Genomic DNA, 27,884 nt, shown 5'->3' with positions numbered 1-27,884 from the left:
GAATCACATCAGCTGTTGCAACGTTGATTTTTCTGTACGATCCTGGCATGACCACGGCGTAGATTGCCGATTCCAACGAGTCCGACCGCCATATTGGTCTTGCTCGATGTTCAGCCAATGACACGTTGCGTTATGTGCGGCTTACCTGGAACAGGTAAGGATGCGTAGATCGACGGCGATCAAGTCGGATTAGTCGCCGGAGTATTTGCGGTCGAGCATGTTCGAGACGTAATTTTCGCCGCGTGTCTGTCTGTCGCCTCGAATCCGTAAGCTTCCCCCTCCTTCCCGTTTACCCCTCTCCCTCCGAGTCTGTCAACGTCTCTAAAGTGCGTGTGTTCACTGGGCGCGTTGGGAAAAATTTGTAAATAGGTAAGTAATCGCCTTCCTTCTCGAGCAAATATCGCGTACACGGAACGATCTTGTGTATCTCTTCATTGAGGATATACTTGTGGTACTCTGAGAATTACTAACACGAGATTCTGCACCGATCGTTGCAACGACCTAGGACGAATCATCCGGTCACGCGCACCTGTTGCCACCTTCCGCACCATGCATGGCCGCCCTGGTTGCGTGCCTGTGCGTGCTCGTCTACGATGATGACGAGCGAGCCTCAGTAGACGCATAGCATATAAAAATCACCTGGTAAAAGGTGCGGGCCGTACTACTTTAAGGATAAGTTGGACGGATCAGTTACGTCAAAATTAATGAAGCTAATATATTTTGAGATTCATGAATTTGACATTCCGCAAAACACTTATTTTTAGCCTTTTAAAACATAAAATTAATAATTCATTTGTGAATTAAAGTAAAGATTTGCCATGTAGAATATAATTTAATTCCCGAAATCGTAAATATTATCTTGTATCGAGCTTTTGTATCGAATTTTTTATAATGACTGTAGTACGAAAATTTATAATGATTATATATAAAAATTCATAAAAATAATTTTAATTCTACAGGACAAATCTTTACTTTAACGCGCAAATTAATTATTGGTTTTAAAGGATAAAAATACTTTGCGTAATGTCATATTCATGAATCTCTAATATCAGATTTATAAACTTTTGACGTAATTCAAATCCATCCAATTCCTCCTTAACTCCCGTTCATGTCACCGACATGAAAATATAACTAAAATACCGACATGAGATTCAATACGAATATCTTCTTCTTTTCCGATGAGAACTAGTGCATTATAATGTGGTATGACTGTTGGCAATATGAATATCTGTTGCAACCGGAGAGGTCACAAACGCAGAAGTCTGAAGGAATATAGAGCTAACACTTTTTATTTCCGACTGTTATGTTCGCTGCATAGCGTCACGTTTTAATTCCTGATCATGACATCGAAACTTTGCAAATGTGAGAAAACCGTGTAATTTTGAAGAACAAAATTTAATTTCGACTAACGTGAAAGTTTTAATCAAAGTTACAATTAAAAATCAGATAAACAATATTTAAGGAAATAAACTAACAATAAAATGAATAATAAAATTAGATTATCTCTATTGACATTCCAATTTTAAATAAATGAATGTGCTTAATTTTTTTAGATATAATAATAAAAAATATATATACACATACCTAATACTTTTATTTTCATAAAATTTGAAGAAATAATTTGATATTTTGTATAAAAAAAGAAAGAAATTTCTGTGTATTAAAAATCACCGCCGCTTTTTTTCTGACAGATTTAGGAATAATTCTATCGGAATGTTATGTGTGTATGTGTGTGTGTATGCGCGCGTGCGCAGTGCGTGTATAGTATGCTGATGCATGTGCGTGCGTGCGACTGTACGCTTTCAATGACATCAGAATAGAGTTTACGCTGTTTTCTAGTGTAAATTTCTAACTAATTAAGTAAAAATTAAAGATCGAAGTACTTTGGAAATTAAGGTAAGCTTCTTAATTGGATGGTATGTCATGTTTTAATTGTCGGATATGTTATTGTATCTAGATCACGTATGGTATGTTTAAATTTCTCTCGAGTCTCTATATCAGTTTAATATTTTAAAATCCAATTATAAAATCTAAATCTATAATATTAAAAAAAACATTTATTCGTAATAATATAAAAAAAAACATTTATTCGTTTTTATTAATCTTTATTATTAATAAAAAAGCTTGATACATAAAATCGATAACAAAAAGTAGGACACAGTATATAACAATAATTACAATTGAGAAAGTTAAAAAAGCTACAGTTTATATTAAATGTGAGATTTTGATGAATTTAATTTTTTTAGTGATTATGGGAGAAACACTCTAATTGTAATGTGTAGCCACAAAGATTATTTCCTCGTACTAATGTGCTTTATCTATAATGAACGCGCGATATCGATTATTATAGCTATTGTAGTATTGATTCGCCAATTCTTATCGGACTATCATTATCGTGATCTGTGTGATGATCTGATGATTCACTGATCGCTGACCTTTGATCATCCTCTTTTATTCTATCAAATAATTTTATTGTGTGAAATTTTAATTTTTTACCGATGATAAGCATTTAGTCACAATTTAAATCACAATCAACATTTTATAATTTTATGTATTTCTAAATAATAATTTTAATTGAAACAATATAGTTAATTATATATCTAATAGACAAATATAATTACCTACATTTGTAAGTTATGTAGTTTATCATATTTTAATGTTATGATATGAGTTTATAATATGATAATTATTTTAATATACATAATCAATGATATTCTTATATAATTTAATTCTGTGAAGTTTTAGTTTGTACATACATGTACATACACGTACACATATAACTATATATGGTGAAATATAATACAACACAACATAGTATTAGAATTAAAAAAAATACTTGAATGAAAATAAATTATATAATCATATTATATAGATGTTCATTCTCCACAAAGGTAAATTACAATAATAATATTAATTGTGAACGTTCTATTCCATATTTACAATAACTTCTTTTTATCACGTCTCTCTTTTGATTTTCTCAAATATGTCGAGGACTTTGTAAGAAACGATTATTGTATTTGTTAAGACTTATTGTTAGAAACGCAGCATCGTTATTTGTAAATAGTAATCGGTAGTATTTGTAACTTGAAATCACATGAAAAACGTTAATGTTGGCATCTTTTCATTGAGTAGGTAAAAGTTCACGACAGACATCGTAAGAGAAGAAGAGCTGTAAACATTCCTCAGCCTTCCGTTAAGCTTTAATCTCGTGTCGCTGCTCGTTCGTGACATTTACGATCTGCATTCCTTCGTTGTGTCACACACAACTGCATTGTTTGCCATTTATAATAATCAGTAATGACGTGCTGTACGTACATATACATAATCGACAATGAATGACGTCAAGACTTTGTCATATTATATATTGCGTGAATATCATGTTTTCACGTATGTTTACATTCGATCGGACACGTGTTGATATCGAGATTGACGTTGTCGTTACCGAAATCAGACAAAAACTTTGTTCCAAACGGCCGACGATGATATGTAGGGGAACGTGAGGTAGAACGGCCAACGTAAGCATTGAGCAAGTTTTCAACATATTAAAAAAAAATAAATTGATTTTTTTTACTAAAAATATTCTTTGGATTATCCACTGTAAGAAAAAACACAAGTTTATTATAAAATAATAGTTTAAATAGACGAGATTATTGATTTAGTAAAAGCCTAGATTTTCGTGATATGCTTTTCATGCGGGGAATAATGGACCACCTCCAAAATTTGTTTATTTCATTAACATTGATGTCTAAAACTTCTTAAAAGTTGTATATTATAATATGATATATAGAATATAAGAATATAGATTTGTATTTTTAAATGATAACTATAAATTAATAAATAAAAACAATTCTCTTGTTATAATAAATATTTTTAAAACATGGAAAAATATCCTTTAATGTAATAATTTTTGGTATTAATTTTGAAAGACAGCATCTATGTATACTTTCTTTCTTTCTCTAGTATAGAACTAAAAAGTACAACATACATTTTGTGGGCTAATATTTCATTAAGCCTCAAAACGTATTTATTTACTTTTGATAAAAAAAAATTATAATTAATCAATATTTACATAGACACAGTATGAAATTAATAAGAAAAGATTATTTTAAAACATAAATGTATTTACGGTAATAAAAAATAGAATTTTATCATTGTTTAATTTATGTAAATATATCGAAGAATTACAACTCAGTCGCGGAGAGCACAGCAAGTGCATTAAATAATTTATAACAACTTTCAACTAAAAATATTGCGACCACTGATAACAGCACGGAGAAAGAAACACCTAATAGCAATAATTGCAACATATTTCATGACATGGTAGCATCTCTGTAAAAAGATATCGACTCTGCACCATTGTACCCCGCGGTGTTGTTCTACCCCACGTTTCCTTATATATAATTCTTTGAACCATGACAGGGAAAAAGACATTAAATAGCATACAGTAATCCACTTGAGCTCATCCAAGCAAGTCTTGTCATATCATTTCTCGTATCCCATCGTCAAATGACACCTGTAATTCACGCCTACGAAGTGCCTACGTAATCTCCCACGTGAGACTAGCATCGTGACACAGATCGCGAATGTTTATTACTGCACGTATGAGTTTTCGTCATTTCAATATTTATGATGAACGTATTATAAATCGAGGAAGGCTATTTTTACAAATTATGCTAAATCTATATATTTAATGAGATCATCGCAATGCAATTTAATTTGAATATGTATTTTCTTTGATGAAAAATAAAGCAAAAATTATTAATATAAATAATTTTATTGATGGTTTTATATATAAAAGTGAGACACTTTTTTAATTATAATAGAAAAATTATTTCAAAATCTTGAAAATTTTAATTCTATTTTTAATTTAATATTTTTTAACATAATGTTATTCTGAAACTTGCTCGTTGAATTTTGCTGTTTTTATACCGTACATATTGGCTTTAATAACTATGTTTCTCATAATCTAGCATACATAGAAAATGTAGCTGCACATAGCAATAGTTTGTTGACCTCTTAATACGTCTGCGATTTCATGACATACATTGAGAATACTTCTTATCCATATTTTGTGTCCATCAATATAATTTTTCACCATCTGTTTATAAACATTAAAAACTTTTTTACTTATAAATATTTTTATTTGTTAATCATGTTATTTCTATAAATATATAATTGTACTATGTTCATAATTCAAAATATTATACAAGTCACAGCTAACACTTGATAGATTATTTATCGCAGAATTTTATCGATTGATATTAATATTTTTATCTTTATAACACTTGTTACAGCAATGAAATAAAAAAAAAAACAGAAAGTCTTATATTTTCTGAGTAATATTTAGTAAAGTCAAATAAATTTCTAATACTGGTTTCTATACTAATTGTAAAATATTCCGAACATTTCATCAGTGTTTTTTTCGTGCGCAGACATTACACTGTAAAAAAGAGAGAAAAAAAGCGGAAGATATCGGAAACGCAAATTATGTTTACCATTATGAAAACTATCTTGAATTCCTTTCTAGACTCATTGGTTTTTTATTCGGTTTTTTTCCTTATATATATAAGGATGTTTATTAAACTATATCTCATATCTTTATATTTATTTAGTTAAATGCAAGGAAGATTTACATGAAGCACGTAATTAAAATAAATATTCTTTTGATCTCAGGATATATATTGAATCATATATATGGGAATAAACGTACAAATTCGTTCGACATACAGATGATTGATTGCGAAGATTGAATTAATTCTTAATGATTAATCAACGAGCCAAGTGGTCAAGTGAAAAGTTGATTCGGGTTGTGGTTTGGTCCATTCACTGCGAAACTTGTTCGCAACTCAACGCGAACGGATCAATGTAGGTATGCGAAGTGCATTGGCAACTTTCTTTCCACTTTTTCAGCGCTTATATCGAGACTCATGTCCGCGATGTATGTATTTACTTTCAACATGTCTTGTTGGTGCTGCCGGCATTCCGATCTTATATATGTATAAGAGTGGAAAACGATCAAAGTTTCATTTATATACATACATAGTTCCGTGTGAAAATATCTTTCACGCAAGGTTAACTTTCCGTGAGTTTTCTGATTTTGTTGAAATATTTTTTCTGAAAAAAATACTTTTTATATGCATTTTTAAAATATTATTGAAATATGTTGAAACAAATGTATAAATAAGCACTAATTTGATTTTGATTAATAATTAATTAATATTGAAATATCAAATTGTCTTTTGTGTAACTTTGTGTGATTGCATGCAGACTATATATTCTTATTGAGTCTTCTACCCTTTCTGTAATTTGCATATGCATCCCACATACCTCCTATCGGATCTATAGATATAACGTATTTGAGTGTATTAAGTAATAATTACCACATGTTCAAGGAGAATGACGTAATATTCACGCATGATCATTCACTTTTATATTTATATATTATATATTATATATGACAACAATCTCGCAATATTAACATTTCATAAAATAAATATACAGTAGTAATTGATAATCATTACAATTATTATAATCATATCTATAAAAATTTTTATGGGCTGCCGTGCATAACGAAATGTAATCAAGAGATGGCCATAATTTCAACATAAAAATTATGCTAAATATTCAATGTTGTATCATTATTGACGGAATGTTACTGTAATGTGCAGCATTGATCGTGAATGATTACAACTGTATTGCCGTGCTGTCCCCTTTCTTTAATATCTTTTTTACATTTTCTAAAATTTGGCACGCTTATCAGCTTGTAAACTATTAAGTGTATTTTTCATATATATGTGTGTATGGGTGTCCCATTTTAATTCCTCCAGTGAAATATCTCGAAAAATATGGAAAATTCGAAAAAATGTTTAAGACAAAAGTTGTATGGTTTCTAGGGGGACATAAGATGGTGTCATTAGTTTGACCTTCAAGAGTCACATGAAGGTCACGTGAAGGTCATTTTGAATTTTTAAATGGAACACTCTATATATATTTTTGCATATTCTTGTAGCTTATCTTGAGAGATTTCCAAAACACTATGATAAAATGTTTTTTCATTAAATACTTTTCGAGTTATAAGGCTTCAAAGTTGCAATATTTTGACATAAAATACAAGATATCTCGCAAAATATTCATTTTTCGATTATCTTATCCTAATACTTTTATGCACAGAATAACGAGACAAATCAATTGGCGTAATTAAAACACATAATTATGTTAAAGTAAAAATGTGTAACTGCTAGTTGCAAATTCAGATTTTTTCTTAAAGATAACTATGTGTATTTTCTTTACACCAATTGGTTCGTCTCATTATTCTGTGCATAAAAGTATTAGGGTAAAATAATCGAGAAATGAATATTTTACGAGATATCTTGTATTTTATGTCAAAATATTGCAACTTTGAAGCCTTATAACTCGAAAAGTGTTTAATGAAAAAACATTTTATCATAGTGTTTCAGAAAGCTCTCGAAGTCAGCTACAAGAATATGTAATAAAAAATAGTAGGTTTCATTTAAGAAATTAAAAATGACCTTCACGTGAGCTTCAAATGATTCTTCAAGGTCAAACCAATGGTACCATCTTATGGCCCCCTCGAAATCATACAACACATGTCTGAACCATTTTTCTCTCCAAAGCTTGGTTTTTGAGATATTCGACTGGAGGAATTAAAATGGGATACCCTGTATATAAATTACCGGTGCGAAATAATATTATTTATCACACACGCGCGCGCGCACACCCACAAAGACACACACACACACAGTTGAAGCACATGAATGTCCAAACAAATGTTGCAAAATATATATTATGAGAAAAGCGAGATCGCGAATTAAATTTTCTATGCACAAAGAAGTAAATCTTTTATAAATAAATAAAAATATATTTCTATCTATGAATTAATATTATCAATATTGGTTAATATAATCTTTATTAAAATGAAGATAATCATAATTTTCACATTGTATACTGCAGTCAATGATAAATAAGAATATAATCTAAAAAAATGACAAGAGTTGATAGAATTGTTTGCTAAGCGCATGAAAATTTAAACTCTTGTACAGATTTTAATTCACAGCTAAAGAAAGATACGTAGATAAAATACAGGAGAAGTGATAGAGATGGAATTATATTTTCCCGGATGACATTTTCTCGAACGCGCAATGCAAAATGCGCATTCGCGCATGTACAGTACCTGACAAAAGTTTATGAGTATACCTCGTATTTAAAAAAAATTGGGCTATTTTCAAACTCGATGAAAAATCATTGTAAACAAAAAATTAAAAAAGTATTTTGAAATTTCAATTTTAACGCGCTATCAGTAGTTTTTAACAAATTTTTTTAATCTTCTCAATTCTGTGCGCTTTAAAAAAAGATATACTGTTTTTTCCTCAAAGTTACATATTTGTTGACACTCTACAACTCGATAAAAAAAATTTCTGTCGAAGAATTTAAATTAAGTTTTATAAACATTTTACTTATAAAACGCTTTTTTAAAAATTTGTCTACGATTTGTTTTTGACTGAGTTATAAACTAAATTATATTTTTTAAATGATGTCGGTACTCGACGAAAAATCATTGCAGACAAAAAATTAAAGAAATATTTTGAAACTTGAAGCTTCAACTTTAATATATGGTATTAATAGTTTTTAAAAATTGTTTTACTTTCTCATTTTTTAAAATACAGGTTTCAAAATCGTATAACTCAGCCAAAAAACTCATGGAAAAATTAAAAAAATACGTTTTACAGATAAAATGTAATTTGTGATTGTAGTCATAAAACTTGATTTTAATTTTTCGAAAGAATTTTTTTTATTGAGCTGCAGAATGTCAAAAAATATGTAATTTTAAGGAAAAAATACATCCTTTTTTAAGACACAGAACTGAGAAGATAAAAAAAATTTTTATAAATTACTGGTAGCGTGTTAAAATTGAAACTTCAAAATTTTTTAATTTTTATAATGTTTGCTTTTTGCCGAGTTGTAGCGGTTTGAAAATAGCCCAATTTTTTGAAACATAGGCTTAAACTTTCGTTAAGTAGCATGTATGTACATACATGTTCATCAAAACATAATTGTATTGGTATATTGTATTGTCGAAAATATTCTTTAAAGTACAACTTAATTTTGAATCATGTGTATTTCGACAAACTTCGATTCTAAAAAGAAGTAACATCTGCAGTATAAAATTTAGTTTTTTATTTTTATATACTTATCAATTTATTTTTTACTTAAGTATCTAGAATATTTTTATTTTTTTTAATGAAAAAACGTAAAATTATCAAAGGAAAAAATTGTTTATTTCGAAGAAACAAACGTTATAATAAACAAAAAATTTTTTTTGAGGTCATATTTTTTTAAAAGTGATTGATATTTTTTAAATTAAACTTACATATTTTTTTATTATTATTTGTATCAGCAAAATTAATTCAATATGTGACCTATAATAGTATAATTTCGAGTACGAAACATTCAGAAATGTATAGAAATAAATACAAATAATATGAAATAATTATGATAGAGAAAAAAATTTATTTTAACAAAATAACATACTCAAAATTGATATCTATAAACTTTATAAAGAAATATTTCCAATATTGTTATAAACAATTGTTATGAACAATAATCACCTTTAGAGTTTTCTAATATGAGCTTATATTTTAATACATTTTTTGGTATAGATAGATAGATAGATAGATAGATAGATAGATAGATAAATAAATAAATAAATAAATAAATAAATAAAGAGAAATAGAGAGAGAAAGAGAATTAATTTATATTTTTATTCTAATTTGTATAATATGTATTTAATTGACATTTAATTTAAAATATTTAAATAATGATAAATGCCTTTTTATTATTAATATATAGATTATTTAAATTTAATATTTTTATTTATATAAGAAAAAAATACAATACATACACATACTTTTTATTTTTATGAAAATAGAAGATACCTTTAAATAATGATAAATGTCTTTTTATTATTAATATATGTAGATTACATAAATTTAATATTTTTATTTATACCTATAAGAAAAAAGTACGGTACATACACATATTTTTAATTTTTATAAAAATGGAAGATACTTTTATATATTCTGCACACACATATTTTATGTGTTTGTGTATTGTTTGCGATGACAGTTTCTATTATAACTCATTTTGAATTTTTAATATTTATATATATATATATATGGAACAGGAAATATGTTAATGAGAATAGTTTACATTAAATTAAAATTAAAATTTCATTATAAGCAGAAAGCTGACATTCAGGGCGATAAGGAATTTCTGGCACGCAGAAAATACATTGACAACTTTAATATCGAGGAGAGACATACACATTGAAGCCCACTCTCGCCTTCCTTCCTTTTCCCTTCCCTTTTTGCCATGATTACTGTACGTTAGGTCGCTGTCGAGATTCTTATGCCCGCGAGCATTAGAACCACACCGTGAACAGGAATTCTTTCACGTCGAGTCGAATAGCTACCTACAATGCGTGAGAGAGAACTCGAGGTGAAACAATTATATTCAATATTTTATATAATTTCTGTAACATCTTTTTAGTGTGCATTTTTTATTTTTGTAATGTACATTCTGCTAGATTAATTATTTCTCTTTCTTAGCAAAATTAAAGAAAAGTTAACTTAAAATTATAAAACCTATATAAATATATAGTTTATAAATCGACTTTTGGAATATTCGTTTTTTTTTTTTTTTTTTTTTTTTATTTATTGTAGATTTTATGGGTAATCTAAGGACTTAAAATATTATACCTTGAAATGTCTTTAAATTAATTTTCTGCGAAAAATTTAAAAAACGTATTTTGATAACAAAAAATATATTCCCAATGTCTGTCATTACTTTCCAGATAACTATTAAGGCAATTATGAAATGAAACTTTAATTCTGTTAATAGTCTTAATATTAACAAACTGTGAAAAAACATGAAAATAAATAATAAAATAAAAATTATGTCAAAATATTATAATCAATACTTGTTTTCTTTGTAATATTAGTATAATTAGCATCTAGTGTTAAGCATCAACTGATAAGAAGAGATGCAAACATATTTGTTGATAGTACATTTATCTTAATTTATTAGATTCTTTCTTTTGAGGAATATTAAAAAACATTTACATGCCAACAATGCCGAAAGATATAATGCGCAGAATAGTGTCAAAACGTATGTAAATTTTTTATTAATAGTTAGACTTTATAAACAGAGTTTATTTGTTATTTATTTTTCCTCTTGATAAATGTTTAAAAGTTGATAGCATATTGAAAATATGTATTTAATTATTATGGTATATTTTTTGAATTTTGTTTGCACAAGGTTAATTCAAAGACACATAATATTAGATCATTGACTTGTTCATACAACATACAAAAAAAATGTATAACAAAAGATGAGTAATTATAAAAAAATAAGAATATTTAAATTATAAAAAAAATTAGAATGTTTAAATGATCTATCTTTTTAAATAAATAAAAAATTGATTTAAAAATATTCGGACCCTTAAAAGTAAACAAATCCATAAATATTATTTTTCGAAAAAATAATTACTTAATATTTTAAATATAAATAACTATGATTTATATATAATAAAAATAATAAAATAAATGTATGTGAGATAGCAAAATAATAAATTTTTGTTATACTAATGGTAACAATTAAATGTTTTCTATATATTAAGTTTTCTATAAATATATTCTCTCTTAAATATCTTCTATTTTAAACGTTTGCCAAAAGAAAATTGGCAAATAAACTGAAAATTTGAAGAAATAAAGTATAAAATATAAGTATAAAAAGCTAAGGTATCAGATGCATCAGTCCATTTGTTGACAGTGCTTCTCTTTCTTATTAGTCGCAACCACAACCAAGGTAATAGCGTAATTTCAGAAAAATTCAATAAGTGTTTTGTTACGTGTAGAAACATATATATTGTATATATATATAAGCCACATTTTTACAGACAACAATTAAAAATCCTTATCGAGTCATATATTGTTGCGCAATACTATTAACTTATTGTTAGTTGGTGAGTTTGGATGATATACTGTACGACTTTTGATACATAAAATAATACTTGATACATAAAATAATACTTTTAATAAAATGAAAATCACTACTTATTTGACTATTGAAACCAATACCTATTTCTTTCTTAATCTGTCTCTCTCTCTCTCTTCTTGCTTTCTTGTTTTCCTTTTTTTTTCTTTATCTTTTTTTTTGTTTTTATTAGAACATTTTAAATATTTTGTTATAAAAATACGTCATCATAATCTAACTTTTTAAACTCTATTGCCTTTATCAACCGTTTAGTTTATTATAAAAGAGAGCCTTGATCTTATTTATTTATAATCTAACTTTTTGTTTATTGATATTAAATACATAAAATAAAACCATCATCAATAAATATATATACAGGGTGTTTCATTTTAAGTGATATGGTCGATTATCTTGCGAATCGATGATTTTATTGAAAAATGTTTCAGAAAAAAGTTGCATGATTTGAAGGGTGACATAAGATGGTATCATTGGTTTGACCTTGAAGAGTCATTTGAAGCTCACGTGAAGGTCATTTTTAATTTCTTAAATGAAACCTACTATTTTTTATTACATATTCTTGTAGCTGACTTCGAGAGCTTTCTGAAACACTATGATAAAATGTTTTTTCATTAAACACTTTTCGAGTTATAAGGCTTCAAAGTTGCAATATTTGGACATAAAATACAAGATATCTCGTAAAATATTCATTTCTCGATTATCTTACCCTAATACTTTTATGCACAGAATAATGAGACGAATCAATTGGTGTAAAGAAAATACACACAGTTATTTTTAAGAAAAAATCTGAATTTGCAACTAGCAGTTACACATTTTTACTTTAACATAATTATGTGTTTTAATTATGCCAATTGATTTGTCTCGTTATTCTGTGCATAAAAGTATTAGGATAAGATAATCGAAAAATGAATATTTTACGAGATATCTTGTATTTTATGTCAAAATATTGCAACTTTGAAGCCTTATAACTCGAAAAGTATTTAATGAAAAAATATTTTATTATAGTGTATTAATGAAAAAATATTTTATTATAGTGTTTTGGAAAGCTTTGAGGTAAGTTACAAGAATATGTAATGAAAAATAGTAGTTTCCATTTAAGAAATTAAAGATAACCTTTACGCGACCTTCAAACGACTATCCAAGGTCAAACCAATGGTATCATCTTATGTCACCCTTCAAACCATGCAACTTTTTTCTGAAACATTTTTCAATAAAATTATCGATTTGCAAGATAATCGACCCTATCACTTAAAATGAAACATCCTGTATATATATTTTTTTCTTATATATTCTTTAAATTTCATATAATAATCATGGCATTATTGACACAAATATGTATATATATATATATATATATACATATTTGTGTCAATAATGCCATAATTTTTATATGAAATTTAAAAACTATAAAGTTTATACAGCTGTTTATAGGCATAGTATATTATGTGTACACAGCTGACATACATTTCTATCACCGCACAAAATGAAAACTGATTGTTGTGTCTCCTGTCACATAATAATTCTCTTTTCAAGCCATGATGTTTAATCTATCGTAAATTGCGAAACTGCCTTCAAATATTATAGCTCTGCAATCATTAGTAAGAAAGCAAATCATGAGATTAATTATCATCATTTAATGATCATCTCTTTATAGATAATTTCTATGTATTGAACTGATTTAGTATTGGCTGATTTAACAGTCTGTTATTTTATAACAATATAGATATGTCGAAATCGATAAATTTAGCTTTGTGTAATTCATTTATAGACTATGGCATAGAAAAATATAAGCAGAAAGCAAATAAATATTTTTTTATTTGTTTATGTTTTCAAATTGATCTGTGACAATATTCGATCAGAATATTTGTAATTGAAGAATTTGCTTACTGCTTATATTTTTCTATGTGTCATGGCCTTTACTCTTTAAGTACAAAGATACTTTATAGCCATGCATTTGCTTATGTGATTAACTCGAGGAACGACTAAGGAAGAATTTCTCTTGGAACAAATTCAGAATTTCACATTCCTCACGCATAGTTATACAAAAACTAATCGTCATCTTCTCTCAGTTTCTCTCGCGCCTATTAGGAGTAATTATTGACGAACGTGTATTGTAGATTTTGTGATGCATTAATCTACACGACACTTTCCCGTTTTCCTGTTAAAAAATGAAGGGAAAAATGTTGCTTTAACAAACCACAATGGTTTCAATATTATATACCAAATAACTTTCCTTATCAGAATAAGTTTCTATTTTCAAGTTTCTATAATTCATTTTCTTTGTTTATATAATATATATACACATACACAGAGGGTGTTTCCTTTAACCCTTTGAGTCACAACGGGTCACCCAGAGACCCACCTTTTTTTCGTAGTTTTTTATTGTTTTAACTACTTTTTTATCAACAAATACCGGACTTTTTGTTTCTACAAAGTCTCTAGAACATCAATAAGTGTAAAAAAATATGAACCGTCATTAATTGTTAATTGCAAAAATATCATATATAAACAAATAGTCAAAATTAGTACTTTTTTACGAAAAAGTACATTTTCTACTAATCTGACTAATTATGACAATAAATACGGCAATTTTTTTATAATCTTAGTACACTCTAAAATATTTTTCAGAATTTTTTTAGAATTTTCCAGCGTCTTGTTTTTGTTAAATCCTTCTTTTTTTGATCAAAAATATAACAATATTTTCTGTTCTAAATTAAAAGTAACAGTTGTATTTTTTTTAAAATTTTTTTTTCTGAAGGTTTTTTTAGATCGCAGAATCTGAATCTAAAGGAAAAAAAATTTAATTTCCAAAATTTAATACAGGGATCCAATATGGCAGGAGTAAAATTTTGAAAATCTCGTCTGCCATATTGGATCCGCCATCTTGAATTTTGAAAATCTGACAACGGATTCGTAATCAGCGACCCCAAAAACCCTTGTATATCAAATTTTATAAAATATTGACAAGTAGAAAAATTCGTGACTCAAAGGGTTAACTAGAGCATTTGTAGTTAAAATATCTTTGTTTGCTTTGATGATACGAACAAAAGTCAAAAGCGAAAATTGTTCGATACAAAGACATTAATATTGTGATAAAAATTTTTTTATATGTTATCTTTTATGAGATTTCAAGGTCATTGATATTTTTTTTAGTGAAATGATATTTTTATTAATGCAATGATGTAGGTTATAAAAGAATAAATTCAACCACATAAGATGTGTTGACTTTCAAGTGACTTTGTTTACAATTGATTTCTCATCATTTTGTGAATAAAAGAATTGAGATAAAATAATCGAAAAATGAATATTTTACAAGATATACATATTTTATGTAAAATTATCACAAATTAAAGTACAAAATATCTTGTAAACTATTCAATTTTATGATTTTATAACTTTTTACACCGCATATTGCGAGGAATCGATTTATACGTATAAGAAACTTTGCATTCCATTTAAAAAACTAGATTGATCTTTCAATGACCTTGAAAAATAACCTTAGTTAAAATTCCAAATTATTAACTTTTTTTCTCTTGGAATCCTATAAATTTTGTGTGAAATATTCTGTATATATTTTCATAAGAAATAAGAAGTGAGCAACATTACATGGATGCAAATTAAATGAGGAGTGAAGTGTCTGAAGGAGGAGTGAAGCGAACGATTAGCTTCGTTGAATGTAAAGTTTCACCTTCAACAATAAAGTTCAATAAACCGGGAGAAGAAGATAACGGAGAAGGAGGAGAGAGAAAAGAATTCCAGACATGTCCGTTAAATAAATTAGGGCTCAATGAAATGATTTCACTTCAGCGGTGTGTTAGTTTTTTGAGCGCCAAATATGACACTCTTTTGACTCACTCTTGCATCAGATATGCATCGCACAACGCGAATATGTTGCTATCATTTAAGTTATTAAATACAAACTATTGTCTGGCTGTGCTTGACGCTTGGCAACACCAATATCTACGACTAATTCTGTGATTCGGAATAAAAAGACGGCATGTGAATAAATTAAACGGGCAAACGCAAAGCCTGAAGGCCAATTAAGATTTTCTTTGCCCTCGCCCGTGACGACTTATTACGTATCTGACATACAATTCCTAATTCGTGACTTCTCTCTTTCAGTTATAATCAGGATCGGTATATCCTGTTTATGATGCCGTACTACAATAGTGGTCACAGTCCCGCTTATAACAAAGGTGAGTAATCGTACTAGATTAATTTCATTTCAAAGTAAATTATCATTTGCTAAAATATTATTTTTCTGCTAATTTTATTTGATTTATTTACTATTGCAAATTACAAGGAAATAAGGAGCTTTATGTAAATGTATAAAAATTAGAATAAAATAAATGGTATAACAAATTAGAATAATTTAATAAATTAAAAATATTTTGTATTATTTTAGAAATAAATAAGAGGAATAAATTAGGAATGTTTGGAAAAGAAAAATTTAATCAGATTGTGCTATAATAAAAAAATTATGTAAGGAAGAAAATTATTATTGTATAATAAAAATTATAAAAGGATTATTTGTGTATTATATCATAAAAAATTATATAAATATTTTGTATTATCTTGAAAACTGAACAATAAGAGAAGAAATAAGAGTCGGGTTTTTTTTGACCGAGTTAATTAAAAGCAAACCTCATATTTTAGATGGCGGTTCTAGCGGACCGTCCAGTACTTCTGGCGGTCGCGCCAGCGGTTCGGAATCGACGTATATGATGGAACACTTGGCCACATTCACCGTCACGAAGGACACCGGTATTATGTTTCCGACTGATGGTATGCGCCGACTTCTACAACTGGAGAAAAGTAATGGCATCTGGAGTCAAAAAATGCAGCTTCGTCTCGAACGAAACTGGGTTCTTATCATGGACAATGAAACAGGGGTAAAATTTATCTCTTTTATTTCACTTATAAGTATACTTTAAAAATTGAGAAAGATATTTATAGGACTTGATAATATTTTTAATTAAATTCATACTTTTCATCATGTTCTCTCGATCGTTTGCATAATTGTAGAAACTATTATGATCTTTCTCTTTCTCTCGAAAATATAATGATCTTGTCAAAATACTTAAGACTATACAAATATTACAATATATAATAATATTTTTCAAACTCCTCAGTAATTCTGTATAATAAGCAACCTCACAAATTTGAATGACTCTGACATATATTGTCAAGGTCATGAACCTGAATCTTTTTAACGTCTTGAAATGTCATCATCTGTGACATTAATCATTTTCACGTCATTACATTATGTCATTTTTGGATCCAACTGATCAAATTTTGACGTCAAAATGACATGTACTTGCTACTTGGAATATATCAAAGTCATTAAAATCTCTGAAATCGTTTTTATTATGTATAATTATTCAGTTATATTCAAATATGGTATTACTTTTAAAAAATAAAATTATACATACTTTTTATTTTTGATAATGTAAACGAAATTATTTGATATAGTTGAGGACTATTTGCATAATTTGTATCAACATTTTAATTTGACATTTTATACGAAGAAGTACAATCAATGACAGTTTTATTTAATAATATATTGAAAATTTTTAGGCTGTCATGGAACGGTTTCCGGCTTCCTCAATACAGGAACCAACGGCATTCACATCAAGGGACCCGATGGAGATGTACAATAATATTTTAGTCTTCACGGTAGGCGACGACAGCGGTTCCGGACAGCGAGTAGAGATGCATATATTCCAGTGCCAGAGTGTATCGGCACAGGATCTAGTTGAGGACCTGAAGATACTACAAACGGGAAAACTTGTTACGGGCGGTTCACCCAGAGCTCACAGAGGTCACATTCCACCTCCGCCGACCTTACCGCCTCCGGAACCACCTCTAAACGGTGTCAGAGAACAAGTGTCCACTTTCAATACAGCGAATGGTGAGTATACAATTATCGAAAATTAATATTTTATATGCGAAATTAGTCTTTATTTTAATTTTCGAGAATTATACCAGTTTGATATCCATCTTTTTTACTCACAAGTTTCTTATTAACTAAGGATTAATAGTGTTAATATCAATTAACCAAAGATTAAGAGTGTTAATACAGGGAGAATATTTTTATGTATATTTATTTACATAGCAGACGGTCAGAATGACATTTCCCGGGAAGAAAACAATGACGAGGTATCATCGACATCGTCAGAGAAATACGAGCGCGATGTGACGATTCTGAACCATTGCTTTGATGACATCGAGAAGTTCATTGCGCGTTTGCAGCATGCAGCTGCTGCATCACGGGAGCTGGAACGTCGACGACGTAACCGGAAATCGAAAAAGAGAAACCTCGGTGATGGTATGCTAACGATGAGAGCGAAACCACCACCTGAGATGGAGTTTGTTGATATATTTCAAAAATTCAAGCTCTCATTCAATCTGCTCGCTAAGCTCAAGGCACACATCCACGATCCTAATGCTCCGGAGCTTGTACACTTTCTCTTTACGCCGCTCGCGCTCATCGTAGACGCATCTCACGACACCAATTACGATCCGAATTTACCTAGTAAGGTGGTGTCGCCGCTCCTTACACGAGAAGCTGTCAATTTATTGATAAACTGTGTAACCAGCAAAGAGACCGAACTCTGGCACTCACTGGGTGACACGTGGCTAATACCGCGTGATCAATGGAAAGGTCATGTACCGCCTTACCATCCGATCTTCATGGATGGCTGGTCTCCGGAATATCCTATCCCCGAGGATAGAGACCATGATCACTTGGCGTCTTTGCTAAATGCAGATAAACAGAAGAGAGACGAATTACCGGAACAACAGAATGACCCTTATTATAATCACCGTGATGTGGACGAGTCACATTACAGCAGCGATTATTTAGAATACGACAGTCGAGAAGAGCGTGGCGGTAATGAGTACTTTGACAGAAATTACGGACCTAGTTCAGAATTGTATGGTAGAGAGGAAAGAGCAGACCAAACTAGGGCGCATAGCGACATTTCTGTAGATTCGATTGAGAGAGCTCCCAGAGCGTCGGCCGGTATAGACAGAGCGCAGGAAGCTTGGTTGGACGAATTGGCAGCACGCCATGCCAAGATCGTGCAAGTCACCTATCCACGAACGGCAAACAACGACAAGGAGCTCACCGTGGTCAGGGGCGAATATTTGGAGATCCTCGACGACAGCAGGAAATGGTGGAAGGCGAGGAATTCTCGGGGACAGGTTGCTCACGTGCCACACACTATCGTTACGTCCCACAATTCCACCGCTCACGCTGGTGACAATGATGTCTTTAACAATCCTTTGTATACGAGCAGATATCCGAGGCAGGGTCACGGCTATAACTACGAGGTGAGAATTTTTTGATAGATAGATTATTGATGAATAATTATGAGTGGTGTAGTATGCGATTCTGGCACAGTGAGTTGTGCGTCTGCTTGCTGTGCCTAAGATCTCGGGTTCAAATCCGACCAGAAATTTCGAATTTTTCTTCGATTTAATTTGATCGCCACCTCTCGGATGGCAATGGCAATCCACCAAAGAGTATCTTGCCACAAAAATTTCCTCTATCTAGGCCGTTCAGAACCAGCAGTAAAAAGTAGGTCCCTTTGACTTGCAGATAAGACGCACTCTGCGGTTGAAGTTAGAGGGATAAAACCATCCTCCTTCAGGAGATGACAGTTGAGAAAAAGGGAGGTATAGGGTTGTAAAAAAGTTGATATACACGGCAAATCCTGAGGGGAGTCCGGATTAAACCAATTTACCAATTTTTACCAAATTATGAGTGGCGTAAAGAATTCTAGATAATCAACTGTTTGAATCAGTTGCTGTTTTGTTGTCAATAATTGTATTATTGTTGGAAACATGACAGCAATATGATTAATCAATAAGATTAATCATGCTTGGTTATCTGAGATGTGAATAAAATTGTGTTTATAGATAACCAATGCTCATTTTAGCAAAAGTTTTGAAACATATAATAACCCCTACAGCACGAAATATTGCTAAAATATTGCATGAATATTTCAGTATTGTGACATATTACAAATATTGCAGCAATATTGTGCAAATATTATAAATTTAATATTTTATTGGAGATATTGCAAAATATTACTGCTATATTATAATACACTCACATATCTTTTGCTAGTTTGTTTGCTTACCGCTATGTGACGCACTATGCGTTATCTATTCCGTATTCAGGTTTTTTTTTATAAGAGTATCTAAAACCTGCAAATACAACACAACTATAGTAACATTATATATATTTTTCTATCAGCTTAATTTCTGATACAATCCTAACATAGGAAATTCACGTATTGAACTACTTGTTTAAAAATTAGACAAATAAGTATTATGCATATAAGAAATATTCTGCAATATTTTGTAAATATAGTATCACGTAGCAGAAATATATCAGCATCATTATAGAAATATTGCATAATATAGTCTGGGAGCGGACATATCTATATTGTGATAAGCTTTCAGGAATATTGCATGCAATATTCCAATCTTGCAAAACAATATTCCATGAATATATCGTGCTGCAGAGGAATTGTAATACTTTATTATTGTACAATAATACGATTTATGATCGCATGATAATTTAATATAATTATAGTAAGAAATCGAAAAGTTTAATGTTCTTTAGATTAAAACATCAAATTAAATTTTATAAATTTCTAATATTTATAAAATAGCATTTTGCGTGTATGTCGCAGGATTCGGAGCTCGAAAGAACCAGCACTAGTCCAGGACCGGAAGCTACGCATCGAGCACATGCGATTCCGCCACCAGCACCTGCTGATTGGGTGAGAAAAGAAAGACTTGGGAAAAAAGGTGAATTTCGATACTTTTAAGCTATTTTATTGCGATTGCAGGGGCGTTCTATATTTTTATTCGAATTGTGGAACAATTCCTAATATATTTTTTCAGCAAAATTACGAAATTATAAAATCCAGCGTTTTCTCTCTAAATAAGTTTCGATTTTAGAGCAACAAATGTCTTTCAAAATCGAAAGATGCTGCCTTAATTGGCGTGGTTAGGCCACTAAAGTCAATATAATATCAAATCTGATAAAGAGAGTTGATATACATAAGAGATAAGGAAACGCGCATTACGTTAGTATGTAAATGAATTAGCATAATTAACCATGTTAGATCATTGTTCACGTCACGTTCCAATTAGCGCATTTATCGAAGAATATTGTAATATCTGATGATTTTCTCTTGAACGTGTACATATAAAGAAGGTATCATTAATAAAAAGAAGTTCTCTAAATGTGAGAACCAACAATAAGTAGTAATAATTCGTTCTATTACGTGGATATTCATATAATATTTTTATTCTCGATGATTGATTATTTTATTCAATTTCTTTTATCGCGCTTAGCATAGAAGATATGATTGATAATAATCAAAAATAAAATATGACATTGAAGATACTGAACTATTTTTCAACATTTAATGATATATCCGAAAGCTAAGATATATACCAATATTGAAGCTCGTTTGATATGAATTTTATTAATTGATCAATATGCACAATATGAAAGTTAGAATTATCAAGTAGTAGTGACTGTCAACCTCCTCCCCCCCCTCTTCCTCCTTAATATTTAAAATAACACTATTTAAAATAACAATAAGTAAAGAAAACAGTAATGACTATTATCAAGTCCGACATTTAACTTAGTTGAGAATTACCGGAGTTTTTAATATTGTATTTTTGTTTATCAATTGTATGATTATTGAAGATTATCATCATATATTATATTCTCTATATTTATCGACTAACTAAATTTAATTATATAATTTTATAATAGCAGAATGAAGAAATATATATATATGTATATATGTATACACACTCATATACATACATATATGCGTATTATATTATATTTTATGGAAACGTTAACCCATTGAACATTCTCTCGTTAGACAGTACTTATATACAAATACTTACATATATACAAATAAAGCAATGCAAGTTATGTCAAGTATGAAATTATATACATACATAAGGAATCCCGAAGTTCACAAATCAAAAAAAAAAACTTTTTAATTTAATTTTTCGAAAATTTTTCTGCTATAGTTTTTTGATTTGCGAATTTCGAGACCCTGTATAATTTTGCTTTTCAAATATTATGTGTATATATATATATATATATATATACATACACACACACACACACACATAGTCTGTTCAGAATCTGGTGCGACTAATTTTTTTAAAATTTTTTCTGCAGCGCACTCTTTTAATTATTGATCACATTATGAAATTTGATATTTTAATCACGACAACCTAAATTTTCAAAACGCTTCTGAACAGACCGTGTAATTATATATATTTTGTATGTGTGTGTATTTGTATGCAATACTCCTAAATAAAATTAAAGCTCTTCGAGTCGATCGAAAAAAATGAAATTTGTATGTAACTTTGCGATAAATGATCATACATCAATCAGTATCATACAGCATTTTAAAGTTGAAAGTCTCTTTTGAACAACAAAATTTCAATTTTGAAATCAAATGCATTTATAAAAGAAACATTTTTTAAACATTGCTTTATGATCATTTTGAAAAGTAAAATTACATACATTTAAAGTCATCATTTTTTTGATTGACTCGAAATAATGTTTTAATTTTGTCGAGAAAAATTTTTTTTATTTGAACAGCAAAATTAAATTAGTTAGATTCTAATATACTATACTATATTTTCATTGAAACTATAGCAGAATTGCTGTGTCTGTCCTTTGTCTTTATATTGGGAATTTCATTGTGAGAAAAAGTTTTATTTCGATAAAAGCTCTTGATAAGAATCCAACGACAAATACGGAGAGAGAGAGAACAAAAAATTTTTCTGATATCATAATATCATTTTGACATTTATTGCACGCTCTGTTTTATCAATAGCTTTTATTGAAGGAAAAAATCTTTTGTCCGATTCTGCTTGTACATGTCGTCGCATGCATTTTGTATTTATTAGATCGATGTAAATAAGCTTGTACAAATAATTGAAGGAAAATAGTAAAAAAAGAAGAGGAAAAAAAATCAGAAATAAAAGATGTTTGCCAACTCAATATTAAAAAAAGAAATTATATTTATATTTATAATTTCTCTAACAAGAAAATTTTTTCTCATATAATCAGTTCTTTTTCCCTCATATTTATATGAATTTCATTCAATTTATTTCAATATACATTGACTCTAAATATCTTTATATTATGTCAAAAGATAATAATAGAAGGTACAAGCATAAAATACGAAATTGATATCATCAAATCAATACTCATCACTTCTTAGCTTGCATTATTTATTATTATATATTTAAATTCGATAATATAAAATAAATATCGAGTGTTGAATTTAATAATAATAAGTGGACCAAGAAATCAATCAGCAATATACTCGCACGTAAACAATAATCGTGGACAAGAAAGCATTTATTATATAATCTTTCCCTGTCATAGATGTATTTCTTCTGTTCACTCCTTTATTGTTCAACTATAATATAATATGTTGATAAAATGCTCTCTAAAATGCAGTAATCGAAAATCACGACATATATAATTTCTACAAGAAATTTTACGATGTAAACAGTTTATTTCCTATCTTTTCTCTTTTTACGATGGAAACCTTAAATCTACATTTGTATAGATATGTGTCCACGAGTGGGTCGGGGATGCGATTTATGTCCAGTATTTCATTACACTGTAATTTATGTATATCACTCTTATTGTTAATAAATATATGCAGTTACAGATTATATTTGTTCGAAGTATCGTCGTCTCTTTTATTTTTTCTCTTCCCTATAAATTGATTAATTAAACTTAATTGTAGTAATATTTCATCATATTTTACACGAACACTTGGTTTAGTGCAGTGATAAAAAATACATTGTACACATTTAACACGTATATTTAACAAATGGTAATTTATTATCCCGATTTATAATTGTTCAAGTTGTAGAAAATTTTGACTATTGTTACTTGTAGCGCTTAAACTATGCTTAATGTTTGTTCGTCCAATACATCAAAGACTATCTGTGTCTGTATTCTAAGCTTTGGGGTAAGTCTTTTCATGTTTTTAATAGCTTTTCTAGATTGATTATGATTTATACATATGTGTACATGTCTACCAGTGAATTCTATCCTATATTGGAATGGCTAGTCCTTTGTTTGAAAATATGAAGAGTGAGAGGGAAAAAGCTGCCATTCTCTTCTCGTTTAGCAAATTCTGATTGGCTAATGATTTTCTATGATCTTGTCTACTTTATAAACCATATTGTTTATAGTTTATACAATTCTTTATTGCACAATATTGTTACATTGTTAATCTTGTTTTTCTTTTCTATTTTATAATTTCTTTGATATTATACTTATTAACTGGTTGTAGTGGAGATTATTACTGCACATTTGAATAAGCTAATGTTTTTTTAGTTCGGATAGTACAAGACTAGAAAAAGAGGGAAATGGCAGTTTTTTCCCCTCTCGCTCTTCACATTTTCAAACAAAGGACTAGCCATTCCAGTATAGATAGGCTTGAGTTCACTGGTACCTACAGCAATGAAATGTTCCTGCGATAAATAATTCTTTATCGCATGGCAGTTTGTAATTTAAATTAATATTGCAAAAAATTATTTTATAGACAACATTAATGCTTACAACGCCATCAGTGACAGCAGCAGGTCGAGTGTTTCCTCTATCGAGAGTACCTCTCAATCGCACGGAAAGCTCAAAACACAGCAAAGTATCGTGGAGGTGCATTCCCCGCCTCGTGATATAGTATCAGATGAAGTATCCGATAAATCGGTGTCGCCATCGCCATCCTCTTCGCCAACATTTACCTCGAAATCAACACTAGCTACGTCAAAATCGGCACCAATATTATCTACACTGAAATTAGCATCAGCGTTATCTGCAGCGAAATCAGCACCCGCATCACCTGCATTAGCTTCGTCGAAGATACCTTCGACGCCTCCACCACCACCTCCACCACCACCACCAACGCCAATAGGTTCCATTCCGCTGTTCCAAACTCAAAAATCTGCGCCCTCGACATTTTCCACATCCAATAAAACGGAGGTTTCCAAAAGTATCAAGTTCTTTAATAGTGAGTTATAATCAAATTTTAACTTTTTGCGTAGAACATTTTAACTCTCAATAGAAATGTAAATAAAAAAAACAAAAATTTTTTCTTCATTAAATACACTTTTTTTGTGAAAAAAAGCAAGCTTTGTTTTTTCAAACAATTTTTTTTTCTCAAATATTTAACATATTTATGTTTTGATTATTGCGAGTTTAGTTTTCATTATTTTTTATTTTTTAGATGACAAATTTGCGCTAAGTATCACTATTTTAAATGTAGATCGCATTTCAATGGTTATACAGGTTGCCATAAAAAATATACTTTAGAGTCACTATTTTAGTATAATAAAAAATTAAAGTTTTTATATTTTTAATTAATTTTTTAAGTAATTTTACTGAGATTTAAAGAATTAAGAAAGATTTTTGTGATTAAAAAATACCACATAATTCAAATAATTTTTAATTAGATACATCATAAAAATTTTTGTTATACATTTAACTAAAAATTATTCAAATTATATGTTCCATATTATTTTAATTGTTAAAACTTCATTAATCCATTAAAATTATTTTTAATAAAAGATAAATTAAAAATATAAGAATTTAGTGTTTCTTTTACTATATTAACAGAAATGAAGAAAAATTATAATATTATATTTTAAAAAATATTGAAAGAAACTAAGCTTGTTTTAATAAATAAAGAAATGTTTTTTCGACTTTTTTTTTGGGAAAAAAAAATTTTTACATCTCCAACTGTTAGTAATAGCTTTTGTATTGTTAACATTCATCTTACCTGATTATAAAAGGCACTTCCGGTCAAGAAGAAGTTCAAAAAGAGCTGAAGTTTGTCTTGAAAATGTTCCGAGAGAAGAAAGCGAATTCTTCTTCTCTCAGCAGTGATATGCGTGAGATTTGGGTGAATCAATACTCGACCTCTCGGGAAATTCAAACCTGGTTAGCGGCCAAAGGGTTCTCGGAGAAGTACATATTGACTTCATCTATCTCAATATTTAATATGGCACCGGATTGATTTGATCACTCAACGATTTATCTTACTTGCAGAATTTGCAAACAATTGGAAAATGTGAATGGATTGGAATTATTTAATTTATCGCGACGACGATTGGAGCAATTGTGCGGATTGTCCGAGGGAAGCAGACTTAATGGTCAATTAACTTTAGCGAAAAACGAATGCGGGGTAAGTGCATATATCTTGAATTAGACAATCCTACGTCACTTTTCTTGTGAGTAAAATTTTTATTTTCAGTACAAAACAGCTCGGTCATCGGAACTCAAGCAGATCTTAGAAAAAGCGCGCCAAAGAGCAGAGAAATTAAACGATAAGGCTGATGATTTCAAACAGTGAATTATATACTTATGTCATGAACCATATGTTCCTTACATTCCGCCTTCCTGTGCAGGAATGATGCAAATGTAGTGTTTTACATAAAGTATTACCAGATGTTTCCTCCGAAAATTGACGCTATACAAAAAATGTTACAGACAAAATTTTTAAGGTTTTGAGAGAGAAAAATTTGAATGTTGAATTTTATAACTAAGGTAATATAATTATATAATTATATTACCTTAAAAAGGTAATTATATAATAATATAATAAATATAATAAAAGATATATAATAGAAAGTAATGTTTCAAAATTATGTGAATATAATCTAGTTTTTTTTAAATGGACTCAACTTAACTTCTTACACGAATCCTTACAATATGTAAACAGTTATAAAGGATAGTTTACGAAATATTTTATAATTTATATGTAAAAAATATTATCAAATTAAAATATAAAATATCTAAATTATTCAATTTTGGCCATCCTATCCTTATAACTTTTAATGTTGAATATTGCAAGGAATCGATTTGTATAAAACTATTAGTGTGGTCCTATTTAAAAAACTAGAAAAAAATCGTGATCTTGAAAAATGACCTTTAAAGTTAAAATTCAAAATTATCAATTTTTTCTCTTTTAAAACTCCATAACTTTTGTTTAAAACATTTTTTGTTTGATGTCAAAAACACTTTATAACACTTTATGTGAAATACTATATGTATATAATAGATGATATATGTGAACTTTATCACGCGAAAATTATCACGTGACAAGAGAATGAAGGGTAAAATAAAATAATATATTTTTTTCGTAATTTTCAATAGAAAAAAACTTATCATAAAAAGAATTTTCAAACCGCGAAAACTATCTTTAAACTTTATCGATGAAAATATCTTTAAACTGAAATATTTTATTTTACCTTAAATATTGTGATAATAATATTAACACAGCAAATCAAAGCAATATTGTATGCCAAAGATTTTAAACAAGATACAAGCATGTATTATATACAATAAAAATTACCTGTGATGTTTTTTTTCTTTTTGAAAAAATACAAGCAATATATTATCCGTTTGTTATATTTTAACAAACTCGAGCATAAAAATAGGATGTTTCCCAGCGATACCCAGTTTGCGATATTTGAATTAAGAGAATTTAATTGAAGCATTTTAATTTAATATGTATTTATAAACACATACATAATAATATATATATGTAAAATAAATAGAATCTTATTATTTGAGACAGCAAAACATGTTAAGCAAAATAAAGTTAAATTTAAATGTTGCAAAAAGAGAATTGTTATCAAATCATAAAACTGATATTAAAAAATGGTAATTAAAAGATTAATCTATATGTAATCAATATGACATATCAGAAATTTATATTATACCTGCAAAA

At 28.9% G+C, this 27,884-nt stretch overlaps 1 protein-coding gene across 3 annotated transcripts; it reads left to right on the top strand.

Annotated features, from left to right (window-relative positions):
* LOC140675826 (epidermal growth factor receptor kinase substrate 8-like) lies at positions 1-27,884 on the top strand. 3 transcript variants are annotated; one of them, XM_072910436.1, is made up of 10 exons: positions 1-154; positions 16,192-16,265; positions 16,726-16,961; positions 17,647-17,980; positions 18,185-19,404; positions 20,775-20,892; positions 24,699-25,163; positions 25,945-26,119; positions 26,201-26,336; positions 26,406-27,883. In XM_072910436.1, exons 2-10 carry the CDS (start codon positions 16,220-16,222, stop codon positions 26,502-26,504), a joined length of 2,829 nt encoding a protein of 942 aa, XP_072766537.1. In that variant the 5' UTR covers positions 1-154; positions 16,192-16,219; the 3' UTR covers positions 26,505-27,883. The 3 variants fall into 3 exon arrangements, with proteins under 3 accessions (XP_072766537.1, XP_072766538.1, XP_072766536.1); XM_072910437.1 differs by lacking the exon at positions 1-154 and adding an exon at positions 203-369 and having other exon boundaries at positions 18,188-19,404; positions 26,406-27,884; XM_072910435.1 differs by lacking the exon at positions 1-154 and adding an exon at positions 204-369.

The sequence above is a fragment of the Anoplolepis gracilipes genome, unplaced genomic scaffold, assembly GCF_047496725.1.
Source record: "Anoplolepis gracilipes unplaced genomic scaffold, ASM4749672v1 Contig21, whole genome shotgun sequence".
NCBI lineage: Eukaryota > Metazoa > Arthropoda > Insecta > Hymenoptera > Formicidae > Anoplolepis > Anoplolepis gracilipes.
Note: the sequence above shows the minus strand (reverse complement) of the source record. Positions and strands in the feature narration are given on the sequence as shown.

Excerpts from the sequence above, each read along its gene's own strand:
- LOC140675826 (XM_072910436.1), top strand. The coding sequence starts at position 16,220 with ATGATGCCGTACTACAATAGTGGTCACAGTCCCGCTTATAACAAAG. Across the intron at positions 20,893-24,698 it reads AGAAAGACTTGGGAAAAAAG|ACAACATTAATGCTTACAAC; the intron begins GTGAATTTCGAT and ends ATTATTTTATAG. Across the intron at positions 25,164-25,944 it reads AAGTATCAAGTTCTTTAATA|GCACTTCCGGTCAAGAAGAA; the intron begins GTGAGTTATAAT and ends TGATTATAAAAG.